We start from the raw sequence: 19754 nt of genomic DNA on the forward strand, positions 1-19754 counted from the left end.
CAGGACATCAACAAGCTGGTGGCAGCCATCCAGTTTTCATCGGATGCCACCTTGGCTTCAGCCAGATTTGCTTCCAGGCGATCGCGTCATCAGTGGAATCACGCAGGCTGCTGTGGCTATGGCAGTGGCAGGCGGAGGTTCGTCACAAGTGGCGCTTGGCTTTGGCCCCCTTTACAGGGGACTCCCTCTTTGGCTTGGCTCTGGACCAGTTCCTGATTGAGAACAAGGAAAAGAGGAAGGTCCTGGCCACCGCCCAGAAGAAAGGCAGCTTCAGGATGACTCCATACCCCAGATGCTCCTACTCCCGGGGTCAGGACTCTGGTTCCTTCTTTCGGGGTCAGGATTCCTTTAGGGTGTCAGAGGCAGGGTTCTCTGGAAACAGGCAGTACCAAGGGGGATTCCCTGCAAGGCAGAGGTACCCTGACAGTCAACAGAGAGGCAGGCAGCAGAAGCGGCCCTTTCGAGGGGGCGGAGGAGGTAGGGGGGAAATCCTTCTGGAAAAATTAAAGCTAGGCCCAGCATTCTCCCCATTGGGGGGTGCTTAGTGCACTTCGCCAACCACTGAGACCTCGCTTCCACTGACAGGTGGGTGCAGAAGACCATCAAGCATGGCCTTTCACTTGGATTTCTTTCCAGTCCCTTGAGCTTCTTCCAGATATGTCTGGTTTCAAAGAACCCGACCCGGAGGTTGCTGATGCAGGAAGCCATCCAACACCTGTTGGAAATCAGGGCGATCCAGCTGGTGCCTCCAGAGCAACAGGGTCAGGGGCACTACTCCATTCTGTTTGTCATCCCCAAGGCCTCAGGGGGCTGGAGAACGATCCTTGACCTGAAATGCCTGAAACGTTCCATTCGTTATAGGAGGTTCAAGATGCACTCTCTGCATTCTATCTTGGAGGGGGTTAGGCAGGGAGACTTTCTCATCTCCATAGACTTCACAGAGGCCTACCTGCACGTTCCCATTGCCCACCTGATATCTCAGGTTTTGCTACATGGGATACCACTATCAGTACCAGGCCCTCCCCTTCGGGCTGTCTTCGGCCCCGAGGGTATTCACGAAGGTAATGGCAGCACTGGCAGCGCACCTGAAACAGGTCCCAGTGTGCATCCAGTGTTACCTGGATGACCTGCTTTTGCAGTCATCTTCATTTAGGGGTGCCCTACGAGATCTAGACATCACCATGACAGTCCTGAGGGATCACGGGTTTACGGTAAACCTAGCCAAGAGTCACCTCCACCCCTCTACTAGTCTGATTCACCTAGGAGCCAGAATAGACACCCAGATTGGCATGGTTTTTCTGTTGCCTGACAGACAGATAGCGCTTAGACAGCTAGCCTCCTTGATAGCCAGGAAGCGCAAGGTGTCCTTAGCCACTCTGTCTAAACTGCTGGGCACCATGGTCTCCGCCATTGGCATCGTCCCATGGGCTCGCCTCCACACCAGAGATCTCCAATGGTTCCTATTGCCATTCCAGCGAAGGCTCACGAGCTGTTCACAGACCAAGGTACTTCTCCCGGTAGAGGTCTCCCACTCCCTGACTTGGTGGAGGTCCCCAGCGGAAGGGACGGATGCACTGCAGAGTCCATGGCCCAGGGGTCTTCTGTATGCCTTTTCTCCCTTGCCCCTGATCCTCAGGGTCATACGGAAGGTCATTCAGGAGAGGGTGGAAATGGTTCTGTTGGCTCCTCACTGGCCCCGGAGGCTGTGGTTTGCAGATCTCCAGTCTCTGTCTGTGGAGAGGCCCTGGAGAATCCCCCAGGAGAGGATATCCCTCAGCCAGAGGTTGCTGGAGCACCCAGATCCTCAGTGGCTCCAGTTGACCGCTTGGCGATTGAGCGGAGCATCCTGAGGAAAGACCTCTTCTCCCCAGGGTGATAAGGACTATCCAGGCCGCCCGCAGACCCTCCATGGAGCGCATCTACGGCTCCACGTCGCGGGCCTTTGACTCTTGGTGTAATTCCTGAGGGTACAATCCTATCCAGGCTATGGTGCCACAGGTTCTGGACTTCCTCCAGGCGGGCCTGGATAGAGGGTTAGCTCCTAACACAATTAGGAGACAGGTTTCAGCCATATCATCAGTTCTCCTGTTTGGCAGAAACCAGGGTTTGATGCACCACCCCATGGTCAGGCAATTCCTCAAGGGGGCTTCCAATCTCAAACTGCCCACGGTACACAGGTACCTTTCTTGGGACTTACACAGGGTATTGGACGCTCTAACAGGCGCTCCGTTTGAGCCATTACGAACAGTTTCCCTTAAGTTCCTGACTCTGAAGGTGGCGTTCCTGGTGGCCATCACCTCTGCCAGGCGGATATCCAAACTGCAAGCGCTGTCCACCAGGGAGGATCTCTGCATCTTCCACCAAGACAGGGTGGTGTTATGGCTGGATCCATCCTTCATCCCCAAGGTGTGCTCCTGCTTCCATCGAGCCCAGGAATTGATTTTGCCCAACTTCTGTCCAGACCCTTCTTACCTGTTGGAGAACAAGTGGCACACTCTGGACGTAAGGAGGGCTCTGAGGATTTACCTCAGGAGAAACCAGGCCAAACAGGAAATCCGAAGCTCTGTTTGTCTCCTTCCAACCAGGGTCCCTGGGTAACAAGGTAACTTCCACCACGATAGGCAGGTGGTTGCGAACCTGCATTGCCACTGCATACCAATCACAGGGCTTACAGACACCAAATCATATCACAGCTCACTCCACGCAGAGCGCAACCACATCCACGGCCTGGGCCACGCAGGCATCCCTGGCCAAAATCTGCAGGGCAGCCATGTGGGCTTCCCCCTCTCCCTTTGTTAGGAACTATAAGCTGGACTCCTTTGCCTCGGCAGAAGCCTTGTTTGGCCGCAGGGTGTTGCAGGCGGTTCACAGGGCAGGGTCCATGCCTCAACAGGCTTGAGTGGGGGATATGGGGCCTCAGGAGTCTCCCTCCCTAGGGACGTGCAGGCTTTGGTATGTCCCATTCTGGATACTCCTCCCCCCTCACTGCAGAGAAAGGGTGTTGGTACTTACCTGATACACCTTTTCTCATAGTGTATGTGGGGGGGGGATCCAGTCCCTCCCTGACTATGTTTGTATGACTTAAGTGTTATGTTCATTGTTTATGAAGTTATAAATATTGATGTTGAAGACAATAAAAGCTAAGAACTGAATTAAGAGTCTGGAGTGAATGGTGCAACAAGTCAGATAGAGCTCTTCGTCAATAAAACTGGGGAATAACTGGTGCCAGGGTGCGTTGCCCAAAGAGCTTATCTGACTCAATCCAATCATGAAAGGATAAGATCAACCCATTCTGGATACTCCTCCCCCACTCTGAGAAGAGGCGTATCAGGTAAGTACCAACGCCCTCTTTCATCCCTCTGCTGCAGCTCTCTGTCGCTGGTTGGCTCTACAATTGATAGGGCTTTCAGGTAGGACAGGAAGAGGAAAAAGGATGCCGTACTTGGAGGAAACTATGGTGGGGGAACTGAACTTCCAAATTAATTTTCAAATTAAATCTATGTTTACCTAAAAGCATGGGTTCTAGTTGTGGAATTGAAATTAATTTAGAGTGATATCCCAATAAATGAGTAATGTGCTAAGTAAGATGCTGATTTCTTACTGTATATACAATATTATATACATTAAATGTTAATGCTTACAGTTACTAAGATTTTCTGTAAGTTTTATAAGGAAACTTTCTGTAAATGTATTATTACATGTTAATGCAATTTAGCTCAATTATAGCTGCTTACTTTGTAGTTCTTTATCTGTCTTAGTTAAACTATGTATCATCCAGAACTATATATAGTACCTTGTATATGAAAATCAATTTATATTGGTCATGGCCATACTTTCTTAATTTAGCATGTAAATCTATTCACCATGTAGTGTTTACATGTAGTAGAGACAAAAAGGTGATATATTACCCTGACACATTAACTTACAATTCAGTGAAAAACTAGATGCTATTAATTTTCAGAATGTACTCTGGATACTAACAGTTGTTTAAATGGCTGAATAATGCCCCCGGAATGCACATTTTAAAACGTTGTAGGAATTATAAACCAGTTGAGAAAATGTCTTAAGACTTCAAAATAAATTATGTAGTCCTTTAGTTTATCTCACTAAGCCAGAGGTGGGTTGCTCCCGGTTTGGCCCAGATCAGGCAAACCGGTAGTAGCGGTGGTGGGAGGCTCCGCCCACCCACTCAGACACTTCTGCGCATGTATAGAAGCATTGTGCATGTGCGCAAGCGTGCCCGAACCAGTAGTAAAAAAAATTGGCAACCCACCACTGCACTAAGCATATTTTTTAACATCACAAGACAGTGTATTGGGCTGAAGCTTTTTACATACTTTGTGAGTTTTCCCTCTTAACTTTTAAAATGTTTTGTCAATAACTCCAAAATTGTACATTCTTAAAACTTATTATACAAACCAGATCATTGTGTAGACACCTCATCATACCAAATACATCAAAATACATCTTTGTTCTCTGTACTCATATGTGGAAGGGTCCAGGAATGTGTTATTCTCATGTCCAATCTGCCCAGAGTCTGAGTTAAATTTGAAGCCATGCTTCTCTGCTTCCTCTGCCTGGCTCCACTTTCAATTCAGTCTGGCCTGAGATACACCTTTTTTGGTTCCTCTGAGTTATTCCTTAAAAAAATCCTCATTCCTGGACTCTTCTACCCATCACCCACCTCTCGCTTGCCTCGCCTGAGCCTTCTACTACACTATGGCAGTTCATCTTCGCCATCAGAGGAGGGAAGCCGAAGGCACTGGCAGGTGACCTAGTTCGACTTCCTGAAGGCCATGTGGAGCCCATAGGCAGTCACTGTGAAACAGCAGCCACCAGGGAGCTTGTGATTGCACAAGTATCTCCAGTTGGGCTGTCTGGGTGAAGCACGATCTCCCATTGGACAGGGACAGCCTCGGTGCCTGCCACAGCTTCAAGGAAGCAGGCGAAGAGTGGATTGCCTACAGGGACCGCATGGGAGTGTCCAACCGCTTTCCGAGGCTCAGGAAAGGAATGCAGAAGCTCCGCAGTCAGCACAGAGCTGGAGGAAGCTGTGACAAGAGGTTCGCCATTGCTGAGGCAGCAAGGTGCCATTTTGTGCATCTCGTGACTACTGTGTGGTGTGGGGGCGGTTAAAATGGTGGACACTATGCATGCAGAGGAGGTGATTTCCTCAACATCCAGCAATAGAACCAGGCCCATGGCCTTGGCAAGGGCCAAGAAGTCTGAAACAAAGCATCCCTCCAAGGCTTTGGAGAAGGACGAGTTAAGAAGACATAATGCTCTGGGGAAGATGGTAGAGAGGGCAAAAAGGCAATTGCAAAGGGACAGGATTAGCCTGTCCCCCGCTAGATCTAGAACCCCTCATGAACTGTCACCTATTCCAGGCCCCTCTCACAGATCTCCAGGACACAGCGTTCGATTTATAAGAATGTTCTCTCCCTGTTAACCCCTCTATCCCCAGGAGACACAGAGGATAGAACAGGAGATCCGTTTGCTTGTCTAGCCCAGGATAGGACATCCTTCCAGCCTGGGTCCAGATTGGCACCGCAGGGCCCTAGGGCCAGGATCACTCCCCTACCAACCTTCCCACCACAATGCCTGAGCTTCCTGACTGCTTGAGGCACCTTTTAAACCCAAGCAATATCCCAGGGCATTGCTACAAGCCTGCAGCACAAGTCTCCTCCAGCTACAGATCAACATCCTTGTGGGGCTCCATGAGGTGGTATAGACCAACACCAGTCACTTCCTCCTGCTCAAGATAGACCTAACTCCCCTTCACCAGCCAGTGAGGGATCAGGGGGTAGTGAGGAAGTTCACCGTGATCTGGAATTATCTGATGAGGAAGAAGAGTTGATCCAAGACCCACCTGCCTTTACAGGTGAGTTTTCTCCTCAACTGTTTAAGTCCCTTTTGCGTAAGGCTAGGTCCACTGCTAATTTGGATGAGGGTTCTTCTGAACCCTCCACCTCTAGGTCCGCTACCGTAGTGGGAGGGGGCCTCTTTTCTGAACCTTTGGCTGCTAAGGAAGAAATACCGGCTCCCTAGCTCTTCCTAGACGTTCTTAAGAAGCAGTGGGAGAAATCTGGGGCCTTTCCCCCTCCACGGGGGGAATGACAGACTTTTTTACAATCTAGAACCAGGGTTTTCCCAGGTACTACAAATGCCATCTATAGATTCCTCTGTGGCAGCACTGGCCTTGTCCTCATCCCTGGTATTGGGGGACATAACCGATAACATCAAAGTTGAAGATAAAAAGGCTGGACTTACCTTACATAAGACTTTCCAAGCTGCATCCTGGTCATTAAGGGAGCTGCCTCGGCCTCGTTCCTTAACCAGACCACTCTTCTGTGGCTACGTCAGATACAGGAACATATTCCCTCATATGACCTTAGATTGCAGCAGGATTTGAGTAAACTGAGACATTGTTTTCCTCTGATGCTACACTCATCGCAGTGAAGTGCACGTCCAGGGCATTGGCGACTTCGGTGACCTCTAGAAGGCTCCTATGACTTCGTAACTGGCAGGCTGATGCCAAGTCCAAGTGGCAGCTGGCAACTTCTTCCTGCTCAGGGGGCCAGTTATTTGGAGCACCCCGAACCCTATTCTTGTTGAAGACAAGAATAAAAAGAAAGTATTGCCCACGGCGACCAATCATTCGGACCAGAGGCTGGCTCCATATTATTGTAGACCTTCTTTCCAGGACCAGGACCAAGAATTCCATCAATCCAGATTCTTTCCTCCCCGTAGTGATAGACAACAGGACAGGCAGATGGACAGGGCATATCCTCAAGATAGAAACAGACTAGGAGGCCCTTTTGTGGGAGAGGTGGTCGCCCCTTCTGCAGAGGCAAGTGATTCAAGAGCGAATCATCTCTGTGTTTGCAGATGTATGGGATTCCATTACTACTGATCAGTGGGTTCTCAGCACAATCAGATTCAGCCTTCACCTAGAATTTATCTTCTCTTCCCCAAGAAACCAAGTCAAGCAGAATCTCAATAAGGTGGAAATTCAACACCTCATTGATATTCAGGCTATTGAGCTGGTTCCCAAGGATCAGGAGGGTTTGGGGTTTTACTCCAACGTGTTTATGATTCCTAAATGTTCAAAGAGGGTGGGGTTTGAAAGCAATTGTGGACCTAAAACTTTTAAATTCCCACATTGTTTATAGGAAGTTTAAGATGGCCTCCCTGAAGACCATTCTGGAAGGGATTAGACCAGGGGATTATATGACCTCAGTCGATATGGAGGCATACCTCCATATTATGATCTTTCCGGATCACAAACAATTCCTCAGGTTTTCCCATTTGGTCTCACCTCAGCACTGTGGACATTTGGTCTTGCCTCGGCATCGCAGACCTTTACCAAGGTTCTAGCCACCCTGGCTGTGCACCTGAGATCCACCCCAGTTAGAATACAATGCTACCTGGATCACATCTTAGTCCAGGCAGGATCACACCTGTCCCTCACAATTTGCACCTTGCAAGCCTATGGGTTCTCAGTAAATTTTGAAAAGAGCGATTTGGTTCCTTCAAATAGGCTTTAACATCTGGGAGCTATTATCAATATAGTTGATATATCTCTCCCCCAAATGTAGGGACAACATTGTGCAGTTGGTCAGGCAAGTACATAGGGAGCGGTTTGTCCCTGTTCTCCTTCTGTCCAAGCTTCTGGGGAAAATGATCTCCTGCATCGCTATAGTGCCGTGGGCTCGCCTCCATGCCAGACACTACAGTGGCTGCTGCATCCACATCAACAAAATGGCACCAGCGATGCATCATTCAAGATCAAGGTGCCATCCCAGGTCCCCTGTCTCTGCCTTGGTGGCAGTCGCCAGCTCTACAGAAAAGCTCGATCTTCAAAGATCCGGTGAGGCTCACCTTGACTACGGATGCGAACCTCTTCGGCTGGGGGGCTCGGCTGGGCTTGCAGCTAGCATAAGGTCAGTGGTCTCCATCAACTTGAAACACAATATCAATTGGCTGGAGCTCAGACCGGTCCACGTAGCCCTCCGGCACTTTGCGGCGCAAGTCACCTGATGCCACGTGCTAGCACTGACAATGTGGCTACCAAGACCCATATAAACAAACAAGGGGCACTCACTCAGTGACCCTCTGGCACAAGGCACTCAGACTGGGGACCTGGGCGGAACAACATCTCTCCCTGACTGCGGAGCACATCTCAGACATGAACAACGAACAGGGCCACCATCGACCATGGGGAGTGGCATTGCAACCCGGTCTCTTCCACCTGATTTGCCAGAGGTTTGGTCAACCACTAGTGGATCTCTTTGCATCACCGGAGAATACCCAGCTCCCCAGGTTCATCTCCCGGTTCCCAGCTCAAGGAGCAGAGGAAATCAATGCACTCCACTGCTGGTGGCCAGAAGGTCTTCTGTACACCTTTCCCCCCTCCCCTAATTCCCCGGGTCCTGAGGAAGGTAGTCTCGGAGAGGGCGGAGGTTATCGTGGTGGCACCATTTTGGCCCTGCAGACTCTGGTTTGCAGACCTAGTAGATCTCTCGATCACAACCCCATGGAGAATTCCTGAGGAGAAGGTCGCCCTTCTCCTCAGGAAGGTGTCAGGGGCTGTTCCTGCACCCGGAGCCCTAGTGGTTGATTGCCTGGACTGGAGCGGAAACATCTAAGGGCAGCCAGCTTCTCAGCTAGGGTGATTGGGACCATCGAGGTTTCACATAGGCAGTCCACCACGTGAATCTATAATGCTACTTGGTCTGCCTTCACGGACTGGTGCCGGGGAGCACACGTCATTCCGACCTTAACCTCCATTCCTCAAATCCTTGAGTTCCTGCAGGTGGCTAAGAGAAAGGTCTTTCTCACAACACCTTCCATAGGCAGGTGGTCACTCTGGGCACAATGCTTGGGGTAAAGGTAACTGATCACTAGCTCAGCATCAAGTGATTAAGCAGTTCCTGAGGGGGGCAGCTAATCTCAGGCCAGCTTTGAGAGAAACTCTTAGATATTTCACTTGACTTTAAGAGTTGTAGTGGGTAGGGCACAAATTAAATGGAGAAGCCTATGGAGCTATGGTGGCGCAGTGATTAGAATGCAGTACTGCAGGTTACTTCTGCTGACTGCCGGCTGCCAGCAGTTTGGCAGTTCAAGTCTCATCTGCTCAAGGTTGACTCAGCCTTCCATCCTTCTGAAGTCAGTAAAATGAGAATCTAGATTGTTGGGGGCAATATGCTAATTTTGCAAACTGTTTAGAGAGGGCTGTAAAGCACTGCGAAGCAGTATATAAGTCTAAGTGCTATTGCTATTGAATGATGCTGCTTTCAGCTTCTCCCATAATTTGGTCCTCAATACAGAATCAAAATAAAAGCATTTTATGTTTATTTAATAGTGAAATTTAAGTGGAAAAATAAGTGTAATTAAAGTTTCCAATTGTATAAGACCTTTCAAGAAAAAATGAAACTTTTTCCAAATTTTTTGTTCTCTCTCTAAACTGTACTAAACACTAAACACTAAACAAACTAATTTGTTCCAACTAATTTGGAACAAATGTGGATATTTTCACTAACATTTGAACAATCACTATGATATATAAACTGATATATAAAATTTGCCAGTTTCACTAAGAGAGGTCTGTTTACTGCTCAGAGTTTTTCCCATTCCATTATTGTACTTTGCTCCCTCAGCTTTTAGGAGGACAATTTGCCATCATTTGCTAGTATCTTAAAGTAAAAGAGATTAATTGGGTGATTTAACTTGCTGATTGTGTCTTGCAAGACACAAATATATTTTATTTATTTTCTTGCAGTTCAAATCCACAATAAAGAATAAGCACAGCAAGAAACCTAAAATAAATTTGGAAGTTAAACAATATCTTTGATTGTGTCCCTAAGCATCTCCCAGGAATTATAAACAAATTAGCAAATAGGGCCCATTCAATCAGTACCCGCTTAAAACGAAGCTCCCATCCCCAAATAGTGAGTGTTTCCTCACTATTAAGCATATTATACATAAATGCAACTAGGCAAATTTTTCAAATGCTTACCAATTTTTCCTGACATCTAATTTCCATTATACTGTATTTGCATAATTTTAATCAAAAGTTCAGTCTGCTTATTGTCTCAATCTGCCTTTTTCCTCATATTTTAAGCCACTGAGAATAGATGTAGCTGTAGATAGAATGTTTTATGAATAGTGGAAATTCTAAAAGTGTTACATAAAATTTTGCCACAATTGCTCTTACTCTGTCTTCTCTTTTGTCACTAATTATTAAAGATTGCATTCAAGAGAAAAAAGAGCACTTGTCAGTAGATCATTGAAGCAACTGTGTCTTTTATAGGATCCTTTCTTTTCGTAGGATTGCATGGCTGCCGTCTTGAGTTGTAGCAAAATCCCAGGAAAAGATACCCTTAATTAAAGGTTTGAACTGTATGCATGCCCATTTGTGTTGTGTAATAACTATTTCCCTTTGAATCTGATGTGCTGCACTGCTCTAATAACATGTTTTTATTAAACATTGCAATTTTTTTTAAAAGAATGTAAACTAAGAAAACTAAAAGAAAAAAAGGGTGGAAAAGTAGAAAAAAAGAATAATGTAATAAAAGAAGAGAAAAGAAGTATATAAATAAATAATTTTCCCCTTTATCATAACATGCATAAACAATTTTAGCAACTTACCATCTTCTCTAAAAATAAAATAAATGATCTTCTCATATCACCTATCTATAAACAAATTCTTAAAATCTTGTCATTCACACTAGTCAGCAAATGTCCATTAAGGATTACAAGAGATAAAAATGTACAGTATCTATTTTAATCTTGATCAAATAAACCAACTTTATATTCCTTCCTGATCAGGAATGAGCAATTAATTTTCCCAAGGAGCTACATGCGAAACTGGGACTGTTGTGGAGGACTGAACAAATAGAGCTGGAGCTGCTGCTACAACTGCAGCCTCCACTGTCACCATTGCTGCTGTGGTGGGCCAAACAGGGACAACCAAAGGGCCGGATTGCCTGTACGATGTAAAATGCCCAAGTCTGATTTTGGTCTTTGTTACAAATAATGTCCTATACCAGGAATCCACAACTCCCAGGGCACAACCCACTACTGGACTGCAGCCTGTTAGAAACCAGGCCACGGGAGAGATGAGCAAGCATGCATGTATGAAGCTTCACTTGCGCAAGCAGAGGGCACTTCGTACACAAGCATCCTCCGCTTGTGCAAGTGGCATTCACACGTGAGCACAAGCATCCTCCACTCTCATGAAGCTCCTTTCGCATGAGTGGAGACTGTGCACACCTGCCACTCGCACAAATGAAGCTGCATGCGTGCTTGTGCAGCTGCCACTTACAAGACCCTTTCACGCAGGGCTGGACTGCCAAATTGGAAAGATTGAGGACTGCTGTCCTAGAATTTAATTTCTTTTCATTTTTTCCTTTGTAGCTTCTCACAAAAATCTTCAGAACTAAAGTCTCTTTTGTAAACATAAGGAAGCTATCCAGATAGTTCTTTTAGTTTTCTATTTGTATATCCCATTTAATTATTATGGTATTATTGGTACATTCGGTGTAACATATTTTTTCATCATTTTTAAATCAGATAAGGTTTCAAATAAGCCTTGGTCTGATAAAGCATCCATACCTTTTTTAAACACAGCCTGTCTAAAATGGCAGGCACTTTTTAAATTAACATCTGGTTCCATTGTTCAAGTATATCATCCAATATGTGCAATATTGAAATATTTTGCTTCATTCTGTATCAGTAAGTATTATCCATCTTCATTTGTAATGTTCAGCTTCTTCTGGTCCAGTTAATGTCTAACTTTCAAAGTCCTATCCTATCATGCTTTTTAAAATAAAAACAACAGCATTTTTTCATGGGAAAATGTTAAAGGAGTCCCTGCAGGTATTATTCTGCTAGCCATAGTTGACTTAGGGGACTGTGCTCATCTTTGTTTCTTTAAGCCATTGAGCCATCTGTCTGAAGATGTTTCCACGATCAGGTAACCAACATCACATATTGCAGTGCAAAGTGTACGGTGAAATATGGAACTGTTACTTTCCCACTGAAATAATACCTATTTATCTACTCACTTTTCCATGGAAAGGAGTTTTATTAATTTCAAAATCTTATTTCAAATCCATCTGGATCCTTAGTCCATTTGTAACATTCCAAAATGAATGTTCTAATCAGCCTTTTGTTGTTTATTCCAAATAAGAATTTTTTAAGATCTAAATATATATATACATTTTATTTTGTGAAGGAAACTTACTCAGTGCTATAGAAACTTGTCATTCCAAAGATTAATAGCTGAAAAATAATTAATGAGCAATTTCTAAAAATGATTAGAGGATGTGCATAAAGATGCTAACCAGTTTGGACAAACGAATTTCCTCATCTCACAGGGCTCTAAACCTACCAGTTCTTGCAAGGAGCAATTGTCTGGAACACTTTTGGGCAACCCCAAATTATCAAATCCACTCTTGGTGTAGCCATCTTCAGTTCATCATTTCTTCCCTAGAAGTCCCATAAATGGTAACATTTTAAAGGCTGCAGCTTTTTGGATATTTATTTAATAACAGGTCTTAATGAACTAAGTAGGGCATATTCCTTTATGAGCTTAATGAGTTTGAAAAGTAAACCAGTCCCTAATAACAACCAAGATTTAGTACATCTGTAACAGCTAATATATAGAAGAATGACACAAATAAAGGGGCATTTTGAAATCTGAGTTTTATCCTTCAAAAACAGAGAATGCTTCAATGCACTTGTGAAATGGGATAAAAGAAGTATTGGCTATATTTAATGTCAGAGTAAATCAAAGCGTTTTGAATTACAGTTGTTTAATTAGAAGCTTGTTGCACACACCTGCTCAGTCATTTTCACTTGGCTGCTCAGTGGGAGCAACTAAACAGATCAAAGAAACACATTGCCTTGTTTCTTAGAATGTTGCTGGAACCAGTATCTCTAGTTTGCTCTTCTATACCTGGAACTCATGTTTATTTCTTGTCTGTAGATTCTGGTTTATTTAATCCGGGGTAAGGAAAAGCTTTCATATATTCTGCTTCTGGCAGGACGAGTCAAGCAGAAGTGATTGAGTAATGGTTCCACCTAAAATATGCATTTCCAGGAAATGCAGACAAATGAGAAGTCTACTTAAGCTCTGCATCTGTCAGCTATTATGTTAATCCATAAGGCAAGTCATAATCACTTGTGTATGAGTGAGATGCTTATGGGATTATGGATAGTTGATAAAGTGTAACAATTAATACAAAAAGTTTAATAGCCATTCAGACTAATAGTTGTTATGGCAGTAATTATAGTAAACAAGCAGAACTCAAGGGTTACAAATAAAAGGCAATTGGGGATAAAAACCTGTTGTAATGATCTTGGTAGACTTGAACAATATGAATTTGGATATGTCATCCTCTCTTGCTCTCTTCATTTCGTAGTGTGCTTTGCACAACTGTGAACTATCATGGCATATAAAATAAGCCATAGTTACCACAAAAGCAGAACTGGAAGCCACAAATGGTGTGAGCTATATGAGTAGTAATCTGTAAAAAGCATGTTCTCATTAAAAAATTAATGTGTTCAGAATCACTTGATCTTCAGTATTTCTTTTGTGAGAAAATACTCAAACTACCCCTTACATTTAAAATACTATCCTATATATCTGTACAGTCTATGTATTCACAGATATATGATTATCTGGATTAAGTCCTACCGAATCTCCAAGTATTACCTTTAATTACACTTGCTTATATTTTCACCTTCTCGTTTGCACTTCTTCCCTCCAATTCAGAATCTCCCCTGCTTAAATTGTTAAGTTATAGAAGGGAAGCATCATCACTAGCACAATGTACTTTGAGGGTACTTAGTAAGAATGCAGCATTTGAAATTGTGTGACTGCTTCCTCTCTACTATAATAATGTTTCTGTAAAAATCAGAAACATTAAAAGCAAGCATTTCTGTTCTACACCAATATTTATCCCATCCAGAGTCTCTTATTTTTCCTTGAAGTTTTATTAATGGTCAAATGTGTTAATGGAAGATGACAAAATAAAATCCAGGTTACTGTTTTAGAAAAAAGAGTTTATTTTTACTTACAGAGCATATGATAACACAAAGCACATAGTGAAGAGCATATTTTGCTATCAGAATACATGTCAGAATAACACTTAATTAGTGTTAATTAATAGTCTAATTGAGCTGCCTTTGTAAATGTGAAAAAGTGTAGTTGCTGGATTACTGCTGCTCAGGAAAAACATTCTTGTGCATTTGTTTGATTTTTCTTTCAAGGCATTTAAGAGAGAAGACAGCAATAACAGTAACATCTAAAGGGTTCTATGGGCTGGAAGATGAGAAGGGAACAGCTTGTACTTCAACAAGGCGTCGTTCTACACCCCGCAGTTTAGCAGGCTTGACTACAGGCGTGTTTGAATCCGTAATGGTTCAGGTTCTGAGACAGGAAGAACAACTGAAAGCAAAAGAAGAAAAGAGGTAAAAGGCAAAAGTGGAATGTGTTTAGCTATTCTTTCTTTATTTTGTCCCTCCGGGCTTTGTCCCTTAAAAGATTAAACATTTCACTTGCCCCTCATTTCTGGTTCAAAACGGATTTCCAAAAGAAATCTAAATGGTTAACAGATAATTATGCCATTGTATCTGTTCTTAGAAAAATAAGACATTTTTTTGGAACCAAAACACATGAAATACACTTTTATATTTCAAGAATTAGAAACTGCTCTAAGACTACAGAATTTTATAAAAAATCATTATTTTCTTGTGGATAGCATCCAATTGTGCCTAGATACTGGTAGACAGGTACTTGTTGAGAGAACACCTACCCAGTTTCTCTTCACTGCTTGTCTCCCAATCAGCATTCAGAAGTTCATGGGAGGATGCAGGGGAAAGGAAGGCACCAAGATGTCTACTCACATAATAGTGGTGGTAGCCTTAACTGTTAATTTTATTAATATCCTGCTTTGGAACAAAAAACATGTATTTTTGTTTTATTAGAAAACCATTTGATAGCAAAGCATTTCATTTTTCAGGGGTGGTGATTGTGGTGGTTAATTTAGACCTTAGCTCAAATATCAACATAGTTAACATATCTCCCATTTATTTTACATTATTAATAGTTTACAATTAAGTTTAATGTAGCATTAATATATGGGGCTATATAAAATCAGGAGGAAGGTGAAAAAGCAGCCTGAAGAAGAAGGACACTACTAATTTGGTAGAGTGGCTTGGTTTAGAAAGCTTTTACTATTAATCATAATTAACTTTCAGGAAAGATTCTCTTTTGAATTATGAAAATTAATTTTGGCATGTAGAGTTATTTTAGTTGATGGCAAAAGTTCCTTTGTCAACTCGCAAAACATCCCTATTTATTTAGTGTGATAACAATAGTAAATATCATAAACTCTGAAATTTATGGCTTTTTCCTAGCCAAGTTTAATAAACTGAATGTATCTTTTTTGCATATCTTTTTGCAAATTTTTCTTATATAAAATGGCAGTGAAAAAATGTCCAGGACTCATATGTAGCATGTTCATGTTACGATTAATCCATAACACAACAGTCGTAGAATGCCTGGATTGAGGAAAAGGCAGTTATATTCCACAGCTAGGAGAGTGGATAGGGACAGCTTGCTAAGCCCCAGTAACTAACACTGGTATAGGCAGGTCAGTCCTGTGTATAAAAGAAAAGGAGAGAAGGAAATACGTATATTGAGACTCACAGAAACTAAAAATATACTCATAATAAATCCATTGAAATGTATAAGAATATAGCAAATTGTAAAACGTAGTATACCTGTAAAATAAATTACATAACAAATTTGAGAGATGAAGTTTAGGGAAAAACATATGCATAGAAATAAGTTTGTGAAAAAGTAAGAGTTATTTAAATCTACATAAAGGGATAGATCTTCAATTGTATTGATAAGTAATTTTTTTATTTTTGTAAAGAATGTATTTTTATAAATCTTCCTCTGCAACAAGAGAAGATAAAAGTACAATTCTTGTCTTTAGTTGGTACCATTCTTCTAAAAAATCATACTACACCATTCTTTCATTTTGACCACTTCTTCAATTTCTGGAGTTCAGAAGTTCTTTTATATTAAGATAGGAAATCTGCAGATATCTTGTTTTTTAGCTTGATGACAGATAGAAAACTTATACAATTTTTGGACAGAATTCTATCAAGAATAGAATTCAATTATTAAATCTACCTAATTGGTCAATTATTAGTCATCACTTTACATTCCAGGGTCCCATAGATACACATTAAGTACCTTGATGGCCCAAAGTATTTGTTAGGAGAAATTCAATATTTGGTGCATTGGTCCCTGTCTATAAAGTAAGCAAACCTCTTGTGCATATCTTTGAGAGAGGCACTTCATTCACAAACAAAGTTCTCTGGAACCATGATGTGATGGCAGACATTGGTTGCTCACAGCTGTTTTCAGGCAGAAGACCTTGGTAAGGGTTTGGACAGCTATGCCAAATGTTTGAGGCACTACAACTTCCTTTGCAATATGGATCCAGAAAATTATTCACCTAATCTATAAAAAATAGTTTGTTAATAATGTGAAGTATTCAAACATTAATACTGGATTTGACATTTAAAATTAATTCCACAAATATGTATCTATATCTCTGAACATTTGTTTGTAATTCTAAAGTCATTTTATTAAGCTAGCTTCAACTTTTTCTGTTAAAAGACATTTCCAACACGGCCTCATCCATACAGCACATAAGATGGCTTACATGAGCTCTCCCTCATTGTGCTTGTCAAGCCATGATTTTTGAAGTAGTGTATGAACCAGGCAATTGTGGCTTACTAAATGAACCATGACTTAGCATAATGTCTGAATCCAGTTAATATTAATCCTTTTATGTTTGTATTTTTATTCATCATTTAATTATTAGTAACTTTTCCTGAATTAATCTCTATATATGTGAATCCAATCTCCATCATCCTCTATGTAATTGAGGAGCATATTAATTATAGATGAGTCAAATATATCTGGGAACAGAATAATTAGGAATGCTTGGCTATGTATTGTTATTGCATGCAGTTTAGAGGATTGTCAATACTTCAGTTTAAACAAAGCACTTTGATTTGTAAATCCAGTCATTGTTAAGACAAAAGCATATCAATATAATCAAGTATTGATATATGAACCAAGCTAAGATAGTTTTAAATATACAAAATACCCTTTTCTTGTTTAATACTTCATGTGCAATCTTGAAACAATCCACATAATTATTCCAAGGATAAATGCATGGAAGCTTTGTTTGTGTCTCAAACTTTCTGGAAGTCACGAAAAAAAGAACCACTTGATTAATATTTTCCCTAAATTTTCTTCAAGAGCAGGATAGCTCTGATTCTTTACAGAATAAAATAATGTACAGAATATACTGTTTTTTTCCTGTGTGCTGCTTGTAGAGTCCAAACAAGGATTAAATTCTATCCTTTTGCCCAATGGACTGGATTGAAATTCTTGACCATGCCTCCTGGTCTCTCTGTATCTTCAGTTTTTCAATTCAGTCCATTGCCCATTAGGACGTCTTTTTAGTCTCTCCTGAGACTTTTCTTCTTTTTCTTACCTGTATTCTTTACAAGCATTCGATTCCCTTTTATTCCTTATTTGTTCCTTGCCTAGACCTTTTTTCCTTCTAGCAGCATTAAGTTCCTTCGCCTCTCTGCATCATGACAGAGAGGCTCGGCTCTCCAGGCCTCCCGGGGTAATCTGGGTACTGGGAGCTGCTAGCCGGGTGGTTTTCTACCACCGGGGTTTGTCCGTCAGACAGCCCACGCGGTGAGACACCGAAGTCTTCAGAGGAGGTGAGCTTTCGGAGCGGAGCAACAGCTGGCTTTCCCCTTCACAGCGGAGGCAACATGGTACTTCCCTGGGCGCCGCCATTTGCGCCGCCCCCTTACAATGGCCATTTTTGAGCGGCAAAGTTTCTCGCAGTTTGCACAATTGCCGTGTTTTCTCACCGGTGGCTGGAGAAAGTCAGGACGGCGATTGGAGCACTCTCTTGAAGCGGCGAGAATTTTGGGCTATTTCGGAGGTTTCTCAGGCCGAGAAACTTTCCACATCTAGCCTTTCGATCTCTGGCACACTCCTTCACAATCCTCTTCCCTTGGCAGCATTAAATTGTGTCCCGTTGGCGCATGCTTTCTCTGCTTCCCAGCGAATTGCCAGCAGACACTCTACTTGCCAGATCTCTGCCTGACCACCGCAGAAGCCGACTCCCACCATGCGGATGAGATCTCCGTGGACCTTCTTCCGACAGGCCAGTCTCCCAATCCGACAGGGCCCTATCTCAGGAAGGTGGGCAGGGCTGCTAGGGAAGCTATTGGGGGGACCAAGACTAGCAAGCCTTATTCCAGGCAGCCATCTAAGGCGCAGGAAAAAGATGCTTCCAGACGCCAGAAGGCCCTGGAGAAAGAATTCGCAAAGGCCCAAAGGCAAATAGTGGCACAAGTCCACCAGCCAGATCATCCAGAAAGCCCTATTGGTCAGGATCCAATTGGGGCCCCCTCTCCTCCTCCTGCTATCTCTGAGTGTATGGGGGTTTTCAGAGAGGTTTCTCTCTCCGGGGGTCCAGGTCCCCTTCCCCCTCCCTGGGGGGGGGGGGTGCGGACCTATTTGAGTGCAACTTACTTTCTGATAGGGAGGGCTCCCCCCCTCCTGTTCCTCAAGCTAGGGATCCCACTCTTAGGCCCACTATGGCGGGGACCCGCCCAGTAGAAGACCTGGGCCCAGACCTCTCAGCAGAAATGCGGCAGTGATTGCTACAGCAATCTCTCAGGGGATAGCTGAGGGTCTTCAAAGGTCTGAGGCACAACCACAGGTTCCACAGCCAGCTCCTCCCATTGCTCAGGCTGCTGCAGCGCCTCAGGCCCCTCTAGCTCCACAAACCCCTCAGGGGCCCTGGAGAGCGACGGTGCCCTCACAGGCCTTCATCTCCGTCCCCATCAGTGGCCAGTGCTGAATCAGTTTGGGACGATGAGGATGTGGGGAGTCATGACTTATCGGATGATGAGAACCCCGTTCCAGATAAACCAGGGTTGCTGGGTTGTTTCAACCATCCCTGTTCAAATCAATCTTCTTCAAGGCCAAGGTGTCCACCCACATGGAGGTGGTGGTGCCTCCGGATCAGGCAGCTGCGGATCCTACGGATCACAGTAAAGGCCTGTATGATGAGAAGGTCCCCACTCAGGAAATCGTCCCTTCTCCCAAACTCTTTAAAGATGTAGTCCAACGCCAGTGAGTCCAACCTGGGATCCTGGCCACCCCTGGTGGTAATGACAAATGCCTTTATTCAGTGGATCCCACCATGGAAGATCTTCTTAAGCTCCCTTCCATTGATCCTCTAGTTCAGCCTCTCCCTTCCTCTTCAGTGCTCCCACCGGACCTTCTAGAGGGACTTAAGGCGGAGGACAAAACAGCTGAACGGGCTTGTCACAAAACCCATCAAGCTGCAGCTTGGGCCATTAAAGCGGCCCCCTCCGCCTCGTTCTTCAATAGGGCCACGATTGCCTGGCTTCGCCAGTTATTCACTAGGCTCTCGGCAGGGGACGCCAGACTGCAGCATGACGTAAACAAAATTGTAGCCACGGCGGAATATTCTGCAGATGCCACCCTTAACGTGGCGAAGTTTGTTTTGCACGCCATGGCCTCTAATGTCACCTCTCGTAGACTTATGGCTATGCCACTGGAACGCGGATATGGGTTCGAAGTGGAAGATTGCTTCCACTCC

General features: G+C 43.7%; 1 protein-coding gene across 4 annotated transcripts in view; it reads left to right on the top strand.

The window, feature by feature from the left end:
* KIAA2026 (KIAA2026 ortholog) overlaps window positions 1-19754 on the top strand; it is a 59101-nt gene that overhangs the window by 15095 nt on the left and 24252 nt on the right. For 3 of the 4 annotated variants that reach the window (XM_032213553.1, XM_032213550.1, XM_032213551.1), the window contains exon 2: window positions 14278-14478. The exons of the other annotated variant lie outside the window; for it this stretch is intronic. In XM_032213553.1, the coding sequence (XP_032069444.1) occupies window positions 14278-14478 (201 nt within the window). The remainder of the gene's footprint in view (window positions 1-14277; window positions 14479-19754) is intronic. 4 annotated transcript variants of the gene reach the window in all.

The sequence above is a fragment of the Thamnophis elegans genome, chromosome 3, assembly GCF_009769535.1.
Source record: "Thamnophis elegans isolate rThaEle1 chromosome 3, rThaEle1.pri, whole genome shotgun sequence".
Taxonomy (NCBI): domain Eukaryota; kingdom Metazoa; phylum Chordata; class Lepidosauria; order Squamata; family Colubridae; genus Thamnophis; species Thamnophis elegans.